Below are 16,598 nucleotides of genomic sequence, written 5' to 3'. Positions count from 1 at the left end.
GGGGGGGTGTGTCTGTGTGTGTGTGTGTGTGTCCCCACACCCCACCCCCACACACCTACTCCTACACCATACACACACAGTGTTTCTCTGTCTCTCCCCCCTCCCCCCTTCTCTCCATCTCTGTCGTCCCCACCTTCCCCCTTCTCTCTCTCTCCCTCTCTCATGTCTATACACATATTCTCATTCAGCAAGAAGAGAACATATGTATTTCAGGAATGTCAAGCCTTTAAAATTCGCAGTAAAAGCTGCCACTCCACCCACCGCTTCACCCAAGGGCTTCTAAGAACACATGTTCTTAACTTATGTTTCCTCAGAGGCCCTCATACAGTGGGAAGGAGCAGGGAGTAACATGGGAGCCCAAGTGCCTTCCGAGGGTTTGCTTTTCATTTTCTCAGGGAAAGGGAATGGAGGTTGTTTTTTCTTTCTCTTTTTCTCTTAGACTCTTTCCCTCCCTCCCTCTTTTCTTTCCATCCTTCCTCTCATATACCCTAAAGGATTTACATGGTTCTTACTAAAAAATCATGTCATTGTTACCAAACTTTGATACTGGCTTTAATTTGTAAAAGGCAGTGGCAGGAGAGGGCCATATCAGGGTGGAATTTCTGAGTCAAATGTCCACTCTGAGTCCAGGTCCCTTTAGAAATCTGTCTTGTGCATTGGTGTTTTCTCTGTTGGTCTACACAGATTCGGTTAAATTTTTTTTTTTTTAACCATTTTCAAGTTCACATTTGCTACATTATTTGGGTGAAATGGAAAATCTTTTCATTTCCAGTCCACATAGGAAAAGAACCTTATAAATGCAGGGTCCTCTTGAAGTCATCCTGTCAGTAAACTCTTACTCGCACTCCCAGTACCCACCAGAACTGGCTGCCTAGAGAGCAGGTCTTCATTCTCTGGATGCTCTATGGGACTGTTCTGGTTTGGATTTATTAAGAAAGCATCAACTGCTTGATCTGGTTCTCCTTTCCCCAAACAGCACCCACCTGCTCACTTGCCTAACCTGGACAGGTTGGAGCCTAGAGGCCGCCATTTTGTTTCTCTTGGGGTTCTACCCTTTTTGCCCCTCACCCTACTATTCTCTACAGTGCTATGTGTTCTCTTAAGAAGGGTGATTCTTCTAACCCAGTACAACTCATTGGCGACTCCAAGCTTATCAGAAAACATGAAAGCTGTTTGTCTGATCCCGTTGTCACTCCACATGTGGGCCAAGATGAGCATTTTAAAACTAGCTCTTTATGTTCTGGTGAGTTTTCATGGTAGAGAAATGCTAATTCAGGGCCTAAGGGGGGTTTCAAAGAACTTCCTTAAAAATGGACTGTATTAGAGGAGAAAACAACCTTTATTCATAGAGTTACCACTTGGATAATCATTTAGAAGGCCTTTGAAGGCATAGGCAGCCTATTAAGTAACGTAATTTAGGAATACTAGAATTACAGAGCAGGAGAGGGTATACGCATCCGAATTCAAAGCTCCATTTATGTGTGTGTGTATAAAATACAGCTTTTTTTTTTTTTTTCCATCTTTCTGTAAGTGGGCATAAGCTTATGTAAAATATCTGTGACACTTGAAGAGAACCAGATAGGAAGTATTTGGATTTTCCCCATCTTCCTGCCTCACTTTCTCTCATTCCTGTCAAAATGATGGGGCACACCAGCAAAAGAAAAAGAAAAATTTTATTGTACTCTATCAACAGAATTTGGTTTAATGAGGCATGCACGGCATTGTCAAAAATGTGTACTTCAGCTACATTAATATTTTATTCAGCTGTCAATATGCAACAATAGATTTCACCTTTCATTCTAGAGCTGATTAGAACTTAGGAAATTGTCTTCTTAGATGCCACTAATAATGCCTCAAAAAACAAGTGGACGTGTGATTTCCAGCAGGTAGTCCGAGCCTACTTTTCCGCCCAAGTACATCCGTTGTATTTGTCTTTTGCTAAAGATGTTAAAAATCATAATGTCTCTTGTCAGTAGCAATAATGAAGGGGAAGATTGGCTTTAATGACATTATGAGAATCATTATGTTTAATTTATCACTAATTAATGCTGACAGGTTTCATATGCCTTGGGTTGCTTTCATGTGAGTGTTACGTGCTGGGTTTTTTTGTTTTTTTTTTTTTAATTGTGTGTACACATCCCTCCCCATTCATTCATTTTGATTCTGACGATTTACACAGCTTCCTGTCTTCCAGGTTCCCTCCCCATATGGTCCCACCACATCACACTCTACATACGACCGGCATCCCCCACCCGGCCATAGTCACGCCAACAGTCAAACAGGAATCCTCCCAGAGTGACGTCGGCTCACTCCATAGCTCGTGAGTGTTGCTCTTTCGGTTGCTTTCTCCTTCCCCATCTTGTCTAGCCTATTGTTGATGCCGTGGCTGCTGGGTGGTGGCCCTGCTGTGGCTGGCCATGTGGTATGTGTGCCTCGGGTGTACCTGTGTCCTCAGACAGGCTCAGATTTGCACCTGTGTCCCCGCCACTCATCCATTACTGAACGTTTGGAGGCCTGTCCTGTGAGCATGAGAGGCACCAGCCCAGGGGATACTGGCCACGCTGTGCTCCCCCCCCACCCACCCCCCGGCTTAGGAAAACAGTGTGCCTGGGACACTCGAGGAAGTGATCGTGAAATCTTTGTCTTCCCCCACACACCTTCTGGGATGTTTTTGTTCCGTTTTCCAGGCTGGAGAAGACCCACAGTGGAAGCGTGCTTCTCATTCAGAACTGCTAGGTTTGGGTGTTGAGCCACCGAGGGAGCTGGGTTCTCTGGGGAAGTGGGACCTTGCCATTGTTTATGGGGTTGTGTTTGTCTGTTCTGCCTATATCCAGAAAGCATCAGGACTCCAAAAAGGAAGAAGAAAAGAAGAAGCCCCACATAAAGAAACCTCTTAATGCGTTCATGTTGTATATGAAGGAAATGAGGGCAAAGGTCGTGGCGGAGTGCACGTTGAAAGAAAGTGCGGCCATCAACCAGATCCTGGGGCGAAGGGTAGGTCAAGGGGGATGGATGGACCAGGGCACAGTGGGTGGCATGGCACGGTGGCCCTGTCCCTTCAGTCACATGCTGACTTCTTCAGTGGCATTGATGGGAGCGTGACCAGAACGACCTTCTCCACACCCACCGCCATCTTCCCCAAAGTGAGGGAGCTGACAGATGAGGTTTTGTCTGAGCACTCCTGGGCGAGCCAGGACCCTGCAGAGCCGACCCGCCTTTTAGCCCCAGCCACAGGGTAGTTTGTGATCTTTTGTCTGCCTCTCTCGCCTCTGTGTCCCCTCCAGTGGCACGCACTGTCCAGAGAAGAGCAAGCAAAGTACTACGAGCTGGCCCGGAAGGAGCGACAGCTTCACATGCAGCTGTACCCCGGCTGGTCTGCGCGGGACAACTATGTAGGTGTTCGTTTTTCTCAGAACCAGAGTCTGTAGAGACGTGTGGGGGGGTTCCTCTGCCCAAAGGGAGTGCTACCTGTCACCTTAAATCAGGCCTCAGAACCGTACATTCTGCGCACTCCCGGGACCAGGGGCGTCCTGGCTTCCAGTACGGCTCCATCAGCAGGCCAGAGTTCTTCAAGGAGGGAGGAGGGCCGTGTTCTGTTGTTCCAGCTCGGAACCATGGGGTTGACTTGGGGCTGTGCACACCTTCTTGCCCAGGTCTTCGTAAAGACCTGGCTCTGGGAGGTGCCTCAGGGGACTTCTGTGCTTCTCAGCAAGGGTTCATGGGGCCTGACAGGGAAGGCCTTGGGTAGCGGTGGAGCGAGTTTAATTCCTCCCAGGCCTTCCAGCAGGGCCTTGGCCCTTACGAGGGAGAAAAGCACCAATTGCCCTGCGCTGTGGTGCAGGACAAGTTGGAAATCTAGTTCCTCCTGAGAGGGGCACGGTGGGAGGACCCTGCGAGCAGCCGGCGGTAGTCTTCCTCTGGTGGGGCGCGGGAAATGCCTCGGGTCCCCTGGAGGGTCGGGAAAGGGTCTATGCCACGTGAGGTGTCTTTTAGGGCTCTGTGTTGACTGCAGGATTTGCCTAATTTCCTCCCTGGCATTTTAGGAGACACGGTGGGATTGTTGCTTTCACTAATCACAGCAGTCGTGACACCCAGGATTGCTGTCCTCTCCTAGCCTTGCTCTCCTCTCCCTGTTACGTCTTGTTCCGCATTTTGCCCAGCGTCCTTCTGGCTGGCTCTCCTCTCAGTGGATGACATGTCTCTTATTTCACCTGATACTTTTATTCCAAGGCATTTGGTGTTATAAAGTGATTCTTAACCATTCACTCTCTAGGGTGGTGAAGGCAAAGCTTGTCTTGACATCTGCAGTGGGCTTCTCCTTCCATATCTGGTCAGTGGCGTGGAGCCGTGGCGGGGTCTTTCTCCCGTGCACGCTCCTGACCTAGCTCTCCTGTGGACGTCTGTGGTGAACACGCTCTCTCTGTCCGTGGGTTGAGATCAGGTCAGTTAGTGCTGGTTGCAAGTGTGCCCACACGGTATTAGGGGTACTCAGAGTTAAATCAAACATGTTGACTCTCAAAACTAATCTGCCATCAAGAAGCCACAGACATGGGTGGGAACCTGTGGGTCCCGAGCAGATGCCGTCTTCTGCTCGTTCTCACGGTTTCCCATACCTGTCAACCTGTGCTTGCTACTCTGCTCTTCCCTGTGCAGAGAAGATGGGGGTACGGAGAACACAGACCACTGGGCTTCACCCCCACGTCTTCATCACTGCCCCCAGCCGCCGCCCTTTGGGTCTCAGTGGCCTTGGCTGGTAGCACGAGGCTCTGTTCCTCCTGGGAGTTGAAATGGGAATTAGTGCCAGTATCTCTCACTGGAGTGTTTGCTGTGCTCAGGGCCCTTGTCACTCACAGATGGTCATGCACTGGGTCGTAGCTGCTTGGGACCTTTCCATTCGCCCTCAGCATGTGTACTTGAGGAAGCCTTTCTTCTGGAATGGAAAGGAAGAGGATGAGAAAGTGAATGCTCTCCCACAGGCTTGCCGCTCACCCCCATCTGACCTCAAGGTGGAGATTTCCAGCAGCAGGCCAGCTCTGTGGCCTCCACATGCGCAGCCATCTCGTTTCAGGACACTCTTCTCCTGGTTTCGGGTCAGAAGCTCTTAGAGTTTACCTCCACCTTCTACCTGCTACAGACCTAAGTCTGAGTGATCTAGAATGGTACCACAGAGAGGAATTCTGCTCCCCTATAGATATCGTATCCCCAACAGACATTTGGGGTCATGGTAGGGCCTTCGTGTACAGCTTTGCAGGATGTGCACTGCACAACTCTAGGGAGTGCCATTTACATTATGGCCTATGTGCATGGTGCCCTCTGGAGTTGTGCAGGGGGAGATCTTCACAAAGATACACAAAGGCCAACTTCGTGTTAGCTTCAAAAGAATGCTGCCACTGACTTGCCCAGGAGTCAGTTAGACAGGCATTGCCCTGGGCTTTCTGTGAAGTGCTTTCTAGGTTTTAGAAGGTCCACGAGACACTTAAAGTGACTTCAGCTCAGCTTCACATTCAGAAGAAGCTCAGTATAATTAGGGGAGCCTCTGACAAGACTTGAGAGAAAGATTAGAGGTAGATCTAGATGTAGGACTGAAGGAGCTTTATCCCTCATACAGGGTACTGTCTGACTCCTATCACCATGGCTCCTTACACATGAGCGTGAACACACACACGCACTCTGCCCTCCCATCTTCCCTCCCTTTTGTGCCCCAGAAAATGGTCTGTGGAACAAGGGTCAGAGTTCAAGGTCTTATGGGTTTGATTGTGGTGCAACCTATCAGGTTTGGGTTTTTTTCTTAGCTGACTCGACATAGGAGTTCTGTACATTACTGTGGTTGTTGTAAAGTCCAAAAGATTCTTCTGGGAAAAGTTTTCTGAGCGAACTTCATGCCTCTTTCATGTTCCTGCTTTTCCAGTCAAGGGGCAATGGAAACCTTAGTAAAATAGAACAGTCACATTTGAGTTGTTGGACTTGACATCTTCTGGGGGCACAAGAGAAAAGAGTTTGGTCCCATAGTGCTCTCTGGCCCCGGGCATTGTATTAGAACATTGTTGCTTTTCTAGCTCTTCCAGATTACATAAAGGACACAAATCCTAAACCATTGCTTATCTCGAATTCCCCACCCCCCACCACCATATTTGGGCTTTTTCTTTTGTTACATCTAAGAAGAGAACGGGGTGGCTGCCCCCCTTGAGACATGTGTCCCTCATCACTAAATCGTGTTTATTAAGCTCTTCTTGTCCTCTTCTGATTAAAACACAGACCCTGTCCTCTAGAAGCCCTTAGTTTAAACGAGCCTATCCTCAGTCACCTCAACTATGTATCCTAAACTGACAGCTTCCCATGGGGCTTGGAACTTTCAGCTGCCTTTCAGGACATATGGAGGGAGATGGGAGACGGGCGGCCGGGCACTGTATTAAGGCGGAGGTGACTGAGAACCTGCTGGCTGGGTGGATGCCAACACTGCCCAGAGTCACCACGGTTTTGGGGGCCCCGCTGGGTGTTCATTCAGGCTCCTAAATAAACTGAAACTAGCCCTTACTGCCTTTTCCCAGATGGCCAGGCAGCATGTCACTGCTCCCCAGGAGAGGCGCAGACATGAAGACAGGCTGTCGAGGCTCAGGAGAGGGCCCCTTTCATTTTTTTTTAATAAACGCCTTTCATTTATTTTTACATTGTCTATCAAGGGCATGCTCTGGTGCCTCAGTCAGTTAAGCTTCTGACTCTTGGTTTCGGCTCAGAGCATGATCTCAGGGCTGTGAGATCGAGCCCCGTGTTGGGTGAGCCTGCTGAAGATTCTGTCTCCCTCTTCGCCTCCCCCTGCTCACACACGTGTGGGCACACACGCACTCAAATAATCTTTAAATTGTTTATCAAGGAGTAGACTATGTCTCTCAAGGTTTCAAACTCAAGGCCAAGACAAACTTCCCAAATGGTATGGGCCCAAGTTCTGAGAGGAAAGAGGGACTTTTTTTGAGCCCTTGGATGGAGCTAAAACTGTGGCATCTCCACCGTGAGGTTCTCATCTTTACAGGGCCTTAGGGGTTGTCAAGTTGACCACCTGTCATTCTTGTTTTTCCCTCCTGAGTTGATGTCCACATACCATGAGAACTTTAGGCAGAGACAATACTTAGATGTTCAGAAACAGACGTGTAGGCCAGTCCTTTTCATTTGTGATATTGCGTATATACCCACCATCTGACCCAGAAGGATGGGACCGGCCCTGACAAGCTGAGAACTAGTTTCAGATCTGTGGGGATGCAGTCAGCTCTACAGAGCTCAGCCCTGTTCCCATGCCACGTCCTCAGCCACGAGCGGACAGTACAGATACAGGTTGGAGAGTGTCAATGACCTTATGCGATCCATCCCCTGTAATCAATTAAAAACCTTCCACAGAGAGCAAGGGGTTAAATACGCAGGCAGCATAGCCTAGTAGGTAAGGGCTGGGGAACCAACACCTCCTGAGTTCCCATCCTGGCCCCAGCATTTGCTAACTGTGTGATCTCAGCTAACAAACCCTCTGTGACTGAGTTTCCTTCTCTGTAGAATTAGAATGGTGATAGTCCCTGTTGTATAGGATTGTGTGAGGGAAAAACGAGTCAGTGTGGATAGCGTACTTAGAATCAGGCCTGGTGCGTAGTATGTGCTCAATAAACGTTAGCTGTTGTTACTAGTATAGCCCCAGTTAAAGCTTTTGGTTTTTAATTGAGTAGAAGGACCTTTTGTCCTTAAAAAGGAGATTTGTATGGAACAAGGGTAGGGGGTGGGGGGTGATTTTCTTAGTCCACATGGCCATCTCCACAGTCATTTGATGCTTGTCTTTGAGCTCTTGGTCCACCCCCAACCCTGTCTCTCCACACCTCCCTAAATCTTCCTTCATCAGCTCTCTTCTTCCCTTTATGGAATCAGATGCTCTGGGTCGGGTTTGAGGATGGATAGAGGTGTGTGGGAAAAGAGGTCTTTCCTTCACACCCCGCTAACCCCTTTTTTTCCCCTTGCTAAGTGTGTGTCCCTCCAGCTGGAGCACGACTAAAGGGCATTTGGATGGGGGGGGGTGCTCAAAAACATTCTGGGAGCCATGGGTGTGGACGGAGACAGCAGTGTGCTCCCCCTCCTGCCTTCTCCTTCCCAGGGGACCCAGATGCCCTCCTCCCATCTGTTTTCTAAAATAATTCCTTGTGTTTCCTCTATTCATCTAGGGGAAGAAGAAGAAGAGGAAAAGGGACAAGCAGCCTGGAGAGACCAATGGTAAGTTGGAGGAAGGAGGAAGGAGCGGAACTCTGAGGACCAGTCTCGAACCTTAGATTCCTCTCAGGGGGAGGCAGGAGTAATTCAAGGCCAGGACATTGTGGGGGAACCTATCCTAGCCAGCCTTTTTGTGTATGCATTTTAATTAATTGCTTCACAACTGTCCTTTTAAAGCTAGTAACATTCATTGTTGCATGAAAAGCACATTGTAATTCTAGTGGAATGTGTTTTTAAATAACTGCAGAGCCTGGAACAGGAGGGGAGGTAGGCATGCCTATGCGGGATTTATGCAGTCTGCTTATTTTGTCTGTGTCTGTAGGGATGAGGAAGGGGCCGGGGGAGTAGGCGGGGTGTGTGCGAGTGTTTGATATTAACTGGGCTGTTCCTGAATGTTCTGATGCATGCCTTTACAGTGGTAAATTGCACCCAATTTAAATTAAGGAGGTTTGTCATTCTCTAGGAGAAATTAGAAATACTGCATAGGCAATACCAGAAGGTCCCTTGGAGAAGGCCAGGCTTTTACAAACGACAACAAAAATTTTGAAGGCTTTGTATAATTTGTTCTTTTTTTTCAGAACACAGCGAATGTTTCCTAAATCCTTGCCTTTCACTTCCTCCGATTACAGGTGCTAATGTCATTTTGAGTCATTAAAATAGTCGATAAACTGTTTTTTTTAATTTTTCTTGCCATTATAGTTTTATTAACATTAAACACGTATGACATTTGAACATCCTTTAAAATGACCATCTACACGGTTTTGTATGTTTCGGTAGATTTTTTTTCAGTTGCTTTTGGGGTTTTTGTTTTTGTTTTTGTTTTTTTTTGTTTTTTTTGGTTTTGTTTTTTAATTTACTTTAACTTTCGCTTTGTTTATTTATTTATTTTTCCCATAACAGTTGTTTAAGCAGTGATGACAGTGACTTAGTGTTGAACTAACTGTGCAAATTGAATATGCAGTATTTCTTTAAAAGAGACTGGTTAAAAAAACAAACAAAAAAAGCCAAAACAAAAAAACAAGCAAAAACCAACCAAAATGGAAGGAATTCAGTAATAAACCTCCTTAATCTAATGGCATTTTCCGTTGCTCCCACTAAGTTTTCTCACGCAAGCATGCATCCGCACGCAGTATAATTATTTTCTCCTTTGCTTTTTTTTTATTTTAGTTTTTTTCTTCCTTTTGCTTTTCTGCTCCTAATTTGCAAATCCACTAGCATTTTACTGACTGTACCTGCTTAAAAGCTGCTATGAGCTTCTGACTAACCCTGACCCGCCCACTCATTCACATTGCCTGTTCACCTTCATCTGTTCTCCTGTTAGTAGTCATGAAAATCGGTTTTAAAAAAAAGAAAGAAAAACATTTCAAAAGCTGCAATATCCCAGTACCACAATCCCCTTTTCTTTCTTTATTCCTTTCTGTTTTGTTTCATTTTGTTCTGTTTTTATTTGTAGTTTTTTTTTTCCTTTGTTTAAACTGTTGTACTCTGAGAAGGAAAAAGCATGTTACAAACCTAATTCCCTCCTTCGCTTTATTTTCTTCTTTAAGAAAGACCAATAGAGAGAGAGCTAGGGGAAAAAAAAAAAGGAAAGAAAGAAACAGCAAAGCAGAATCAAAAGAGGAAAAATACTATTTAAAATTTAGTTTTTTCAGTATCTGACTTCCCTTTATCTGCTCAAAACGAATCGGAGAGACAGTCCTTAAAGAAGGGATACTGCAGCTTTATTTGCAACAGCTAATTTCACCAGTTGAATAAGAATGTGATTTTTTTTTTTACCTTTTTTTTTTTTTAATTAAAGAAAGTTAAAAATCGAAAGTCGATATTTTGTAATTAGTAACCAGGTCATTGATTTATTCCCTTTTTTATTTTTATTTTTTTCTTATTTGTATCTTTCTCTCCCCCCCTCCCCTCTCTCTCTCTCCCTCTCTCTCTCCCACGTCCTCCTCCTCTGCTCGCTTCTCTCTTGAACTCATTCAGACCTGAGCGCTCCTAAGAAATGCCGAGCGCGCTTTGGCCTTGATCAACAGAATAACTGGTGCGGCCCTTGCAGGTGTGTATAGATTTCCCAGATTCGCTGTGCTAGTCTGCAGCTGGTCTCTTTGGTCCTTTCCCCCTTCTCTGGCCTGTTGCTTTGTAGCTCTGTGTGTGGATCTTAGGAGACATGAGGGCACGGGACACTGCTCTGTGAGGGATGTGCTTCTTCTCCCCGCTGCTGCTAGCCAAAATGCCACTGTAAAACAGCATCATTTGTGCCTCCTCGGGTCAGCGACAGCCAGCCCCAGCGCGCCCCCTCCCAGGGAACGTTGCCTGCTAACCCCCTTCCTCATGACCACCCAGGATGGGGCTCAGTGACATCCATCGTAATCCTGGCCTAGGTAGAAGCAAACAACAACGTCACCTTCTCCCCTCCTTCTCTCTTCTATTTTTTAATTTATTTTTCCTTGTTGTTTTTTGGTTTCTGGTTGTTGTTTTTTTGGTTTTGGTTTTTTTGTTTTTTGGGTTTTTGGTTTGTTTGTTTGTTTTGGTTTTGGTTTTTTTTGGTGAGTGTTTTATCATTTTGTTTTTATTTTTTTTCCTTTTGCCTCATAGAAGTCTTTTCCTTTCATGTCCTTGGTGAGGGAAGACAGTCAAAGAGAGCCATGGTCCTAGAGAAGACGAGTCAGCAGTAGCTGAGATTTCACAGCAAACTGAGCATGACCCACCATTGTGTTGTATTTTTTGTGTTTACCTTATGCTAACAGATGCAAATACTCCAAAGAAGTGTCGGGCACTGTTCGGGCTTGACCGACAGACTTTATGGTGCAAACCGTGCAGGTATATGACCACTGTGAGGCCTTTGGGAAAATCAAAGCACTCTGTCCTTCTGCTACCTCAGTGTGTCGATATATTTTGACCTCGTTCCCATCTACTTCCCTACCAGCATCAATGACTAATGATCCTCATCCTTCAAAATTTCCTTGCTAATTTTATGCTGTATCCTTTCCCCACTTTCTCTTTCTCTCTTTCCCCCTCGCTCTTACGAGTTACATACCCAGATCCCCGGTGGTAGGACTGAGAACACACCCTCTCCCGGCCAGGAATGGGCACTTACCCTTTTGCTTTGCAAGCAGCCTCCTGGACGGGCCCGGTCCGTGGCGTGTGTCGAGCTTAGATAGAGCCACCGGTGCCAAAGGTTTGAATGAGCTAAAAACTTGGCAGCAAGAGCCGTCCCCGCGCACTTGAGAGTCAAGACACTTGGAGAAGGGCTCTGGGGCAGGCGTTTTTTGGTTCTGTTCTGTTTCATTTTTCTTTTATGTTTAAAAACCACATGTCTCTGGACAGAGGAGCCTGGTTAGCTGACATTGTTTTGCAGTGCTGCGACGAAGCGTGGCACTGTGGCGCGCGCCAGCTGAAGGGGTGCGGACAGTGCGTTGTGCAGTCGCGTGCTGCAGCGTGGCCAGCCCGCGGAATTGCAAACGTATATCGTATGTGTTTAGAGAGAGAGCGAGAGAGAGAGGGAGATTGAGAGAGAGCATTGCTTCCAGAATGAACTAGAAGAGTCCAAATTGAACACCCACGTTCCACCTGCAGGTTTCCATCCAATCTGTAATTTCAGGGAAGGTGTAGGGTACTTCCTTCTTGGTGGAGGGATGCCGACTTGTTCCTGTCTCATTTCCTTTCCTTTAATGACCACCTTTGGTTAAATTTGTTGTTTCTTTGTTCTGATACAAGCAGTCTTTGAATTTGGAATATTATGATGGTAGGTATCTCAACACCCCCCAAACACGCCTCCCTGTTTGTAGTGCCTCCTTGTCACGTGTCCCTCTCCTTCATGCCTTTGCCATGTGTTCCGTGTTTAGACGTTAGATCAGATGTCCATCCCATCACGTGCATGCCCACGAGTCTCCTGTGTCTCTTCCCCTCCGCTGGTGCCTTACGAGGGATGGGCCGAGTTGGCCTCAAGTTCCAGACGTTTAGGGGAGAGAGGGCCCAAGCATCTTTATTGAGAGAGAACGCCACAGACAACCCTCTGGGCCCTCTGAGTGAGGGTTCCAGGCCTGGAGAGAGATCCTCCAGCCGTTCGTTCTGTGAGACGGCAGGGTTCACGGAGGTGACAAATACCCTTCCTGCACAATCCCGGGGTCTTCTCTGTGCCCCAGAGTAGAGTTTCCTGCAGAGGTGGATGAAGAATGTTAGGGATTAAAGTAGGCAGACCCAGGGAGGACAGGTCTAGGCAGTGAGTTTGCGGCAGAATCTTCTCGGCGCTGAGGAGGAAGATGATGGGCTGCAGAGTCCTGGTCTGAGGCGCCCTGCCATGCTGAAGGGTTTCTCTAATCGCAGGGCTCCCTCCTGAGCCTTTTCTCACCATCTCTAGAAATGGATGGCTGAGACCATTGTGCCCACTTGCATATGGTGTGTTGCCAGATTGGTGTCTATTTTATTGGGGGGTGGTGAGTGGTGGCGGTTTAGGAACCCCCCCTTTTTTTTTTGTTTCTGAAGCAGTTGCTTCAAGTTAGACTTGACTTTTTTTTTTTTTCCTGAAAGTGACTGTTCCTAACATTGACCAGGATGGACATCCCCCTCTCAGACACAGCCTGAACATCGTTTCAAGCCAGGGTGTGGGGTCTGCCTCAGAGGCCAGAGGTTTCAGGACATTTTTACCAAAAAAACAAAAGCAAAAACCAAAATCCTTGTTAGCTGCCTCATAAACACGATTTTCAAAAGCGCAGCTCTGAAGAGCCGGCAGTCAGCAAGGCGGGCTGCAGTCCCTCGTCACTCCTCAGCATTCTTCCCACCTTGACACTGTTAGAACTTTCTCGGTGGCCACTTTGCTTCTGCATGGGGTGTTTCTCAGACCTTGAAAGCATCAGCAGATGCATTTTAGCTCACTCCCAAACAGGATCAGGAAGAACCCTTGGTTTTCCTTCCAGAATAAATCCATGGGGAACTAAAAGTGGAATTTTCAGAGGCCGCCCCTTGGTTGGAGATGGAGCCTGGGTGGGGGAGGATAAGCGGATGGGTTTTGCCCCTTTTTGCCTCAACTTTTCCTTTTTGCCAGGATCTGGCTTGATGCTAAATCAATAGGACAAAATGTTCCTTTAAAAAAACAAAGTAGTTACAAAATGAGGCATTTTCTGGCCTGTCAGAAGTGTGTGTGTGTGTTCCAGCTGCCTTTCGCTTGGCCACCTGTTAGAAGGAGTGTCTCGCTGTCCTTCATGATCTTCATGTCCCGTGTTCAAAATGCTTCCACTCATCCCCTCGACGTGGAAACCTCTGTGTCATCAGGAGGGCGGGTGGGTGAGGGAACCAGCAGACGCGCTCCTAGCCAATCAGGACTCCTTGCTTGCTACACAGGGTTTCTAATTTTATTTGACATTTGAGGACATTTTAACAAGATTCTGTTTTGAGCCCACCAAGTTGCTTTCCCATCTTTTTACTCTGCCCTAATATAGCATGGAATGCTGCTTGACGTCACTCCCCTGTTTTCCTGTTTCTCCTTTTCTCTCCCCCCACCCTCTCCTTTGTCCTTGTCGCTCTCTCACTTTTGCTTATGCCCCGCCCCCATCCCCACCCCTCCCTTCTCCCATTTTTTAAAATGCATGGACATCTTAGTTTTTTAAGCATGTTTTGATCTGCAGGCTAAGGTGGTTTAAAACTCTGAGAGGCTTAATTATGTATGTTGGTTTCTGGGATGGGAGCAGAACCCACAGTCTGTTTCAATCTATCCCAGAGGAGAAAAGGAACCCTTCCAAAATGAAAGTGAGGGGGGCTGCCCTTGCACCCCTAGAGTTCCTTTCCACCCAGAGGGGGATCATGTAGACCCTGAGGCCTCCACCCGGTGGGTCTCAGCCTCTGGGAGGCAGGGAAGGCCAAGCATGTTCCCTCCCCTCCCTCCTGCCATCTTGCTGAGTCCACACCCCACGCACTGAGGGGCATGCGCAGAGACCTCTGGGGCACAGACCCGAGGAAGAACTCATCACACCCCCTTCCTTTCAAAGCCCAGTGACATCTGACCCCAGGCAGCATCTTCCTGCTTTCTAGGGATGGGAAGCCGGCCGGCGCTTACACACTTGTTTTTACACCGAGTGTTATCAGTCATGGTTTTAACTGGATTCAAGGGCTCCTTAGGGCAGCACATTCCCTGGATCTGCATTATTTTTATTGCATGAGTGGGGTTGAGTCCCAGGATCACCTTTCCTACCAAATATCATCCCCATCGAACTGGGATTCATAGTAGGAGAAGCTCTGAGGTCATATGCTCAATTTCTTGAATCGATTTCCCCAACCTCTGATGATAAGAAAGTCTCTGAAAGTCTCATTCCTATTTCTTATGTAAACGGGAAGTATGGAGGGGAGATTTGGGTTTTGGTGCAGGGCAAACTTAGTCTTTCTGGCTTAAACACGAATCCACGATGACCCAACCCCACCAGTTCCATGCTGTGGTGTCCCCACCCCCACCCCCCCACACTTCTTCTTCCGTCGTCACTTCCTTGTGATACCCTACGCCCTCCATTCACTGGCCTCGGCACAGTGACCAGGACAAGGCGCCCCTCCATCCCATCCTCACTGTCTGTCCTTCCAGCCTTCTCACTCTGGGGTGGGGGAGGGGAAGACCCCAAATCTTTAAAAAACAAAACAAAAACCCCGCAAAAAAAATTAAGTTTGAATCATAATTTAATCCACAACCTGCAGGCCATACAACCAGTTATTCTTGTTCCTTTGGATCATTTTCTGTTTTTCTTATTCTTCCCCCTCCCCACCTTCGTTTATCCTCTTCTACCTGTTTTTGGTGGTTTTTTTTTTTTCTTTTCGTTTTTGTTTTCGTTTTATTTTATTTTATTTTTTTTTTGGTTTTTAATTTCTTTTGTTTTACTTTTGTTCCCCCCCTTTCCCACCCCCCACCCCTGACTCTCTCCTGATTCTCACCTCTCTTGATTTGGTGTGGTTCTTAACAGACAAAGCCCGTAAGCTTTCTGGGCGCCGGCAGCCTGGTGGTGGCCGTGGTGGTGGCATTGGTGGTGGTGGTGGTGGCGGTTGGTGGCGGTGGTGGCGGTTGGTGGTGGTGGCAGTCGGTGGTGGTGGTGGCGGTGGTCTGAAGACCTCTAAGCCTCTTGCTGGCACTGCCTTCAGCTCTGTGGGCTCAACAGCGTTCTGAGAGTTTCATATGGATGGATAGGAGGCGCCTGGGGAAGGAGCTCTCTTTCTCTTTCCACAAACACACACACACACACAGAGGCCACCGGGAGTGGCGGTGGGGACAGAGGGGACATGTGATGGGTTAGCCAGGGAGTGTCGAAGCCAAAAGAGCGAGAACACACTTCTCAGTCGATGTCTGCGTGGATGCAGCCACTTCCTGGCACGCAGGTGCTGCCTCCTCCAGTCGGCTCACTGGTATCTGGGCCGGGGTGGGGGCGCGGGGGTGTAGTGGGGCAGGGGGAGCAGGTAGGTAGGGGGCCTGGTCCTCGACTCCTGCAGCTCCTGCAGCGTCGGTGGCCAGAGCGGGCTTAGACGGGTGGGGGGGGCGACAGCCGAGTGAGCGCGGCACCCTGGCCACGGGCCGGGCCGGCTCTGGGGGCAGAGGGGACTTCCACTTGGCTCTGAGCATTAGATAACTCTCTCCCGTGGCATCTCTGCCCTTTATTCACAGATAACTCTCTCCCCCTGTTTCTAGGAGAAAAAAAAAGTGCGTTCGCTACATACAAGGTGAAGGCAGCTGCCTCAGTCCACCCTCTTCAGATGGAAGCTTACTAGACTCGCCTCCGCCCTCCCCCAACCTGCTAGGCTCCCCTCCCCAAGACGCCAAGTCACAGACTGAGCAGACCCAGCCTCTCTCGCTGTCCCTGAAGCCCGACCCCCTGGCTCACCTGTCCATGATGCCTCCGCCGCCTGCCCTCCTGCTTGCCGAGGCCGCCCACGGCAAGGCCCCCGCCCTCTGTCCCAACGGGGCCCTGGACCTGCCTCCTGCTGCCCTGCAGCCGCCCGTCCTGTCCTCTCTTGCACAGCCGTCAACATCTTCCTTACATTCCCACAACTCTCTGGCCGGGACCCAGCCCCAGCCGCTGTCCCTCGTGACCAAGTCGTTAGAATAGCTTTAGCTTCGTTAGCCCTGCCCTGGTCGGTTTGCGTAGTGTTGCGGTTTTCGCTTTTCTTTGTCCCCCACCCCGGCCTCCTGCACCCCCTCCCCACCCCTCACCCCCTCGGAAAGGTTTTGTTTTGTACTCTTAATTTTGTGCCACGTGGCTACATTAGTTGATGTTTATGGAGTTCATTGGTCAATATTTGACCCATTCTTATTTCAATTTCTCCTTTTAAATATGTAGATGAGAGAAGAACCTCATGATTCTACCAAAATTTTTATCAACAGCTGTTTAAAGTCTTTG

General features: G+C 48.2%; 1 protein-coding gene across 45 annotated transcripts in view; it reads left to right on the top strand.

Moving 5' to 3' along the window:
* Positions 1–16,391, top strand: part of TCF7L2 (transcription factor 7 like 2) — a 194,438-nt gene extending 178,047 nt beyond the window's left edge. For 9 of the 45 annotated variants that reach the window (XM_032879766.1, XM_032879702.1, XM_032879693.1 and 6 more), the window contains 7 exons: positions 2,180–2,320; positions 2,835–2,994; positions 3,285–3,392; positions 8,193–8,241; positions 8,817–8,867; positions 10,980–11,052; positions 15,890–16,391. In XM_032879766.1, coding sequence (XP_032735657.1) covers positions 2,180–2,320; positions 2,835–2,994; positions 3,285–3,392; positions 8,193–8,241; positions 8,817–8,867; positions 10,980–11,052; positions 15,890–16,307 — 1,000 coding nt within the window. In that variant the 3' untranslated portion in view covers positions 16,308–16,391. Of the gene's footprint in view, positions 1–2,179; positions 2,321–2,834; positions 2,995–3,284; positions 3,393–8,192; positions 8,242–8,816; positions 8,868–10,215; positions 10,289–10,979; positions 11,054–11,952; positions 11,979–15,889 lie in introns of those variants that run through there. The other 36 variants (XM_032879813.1, XM_032879795.1, XM_032879739.1 and 33 more) reach the window with 17 other exon arrangements.
* Positions 16,392–16,598: the final 207 nt, after the last annotated feature.

Source organism: Lontra canadensis, unplaced genomic scaffold (genome assembly GCF_010015895.1).
Source record: "Lontra canadensis isolate GAN:19392208 unplaced genomic scaffold, GSC_riverotter_1.0 scaffold3, whole genome shotgun sequence".
NCBI classification, from domain to species: domain Eukaryota; kingdom Metazoa; phylum Chordata; class Mammalia; order Carnivora; family Mustelidae; genus Lontra; species Lontra canadensis.
Note: the sequence above shows the minus strand (reverse complement) of the source record. Positions and strands in the feature narration are given on the sequence as shown.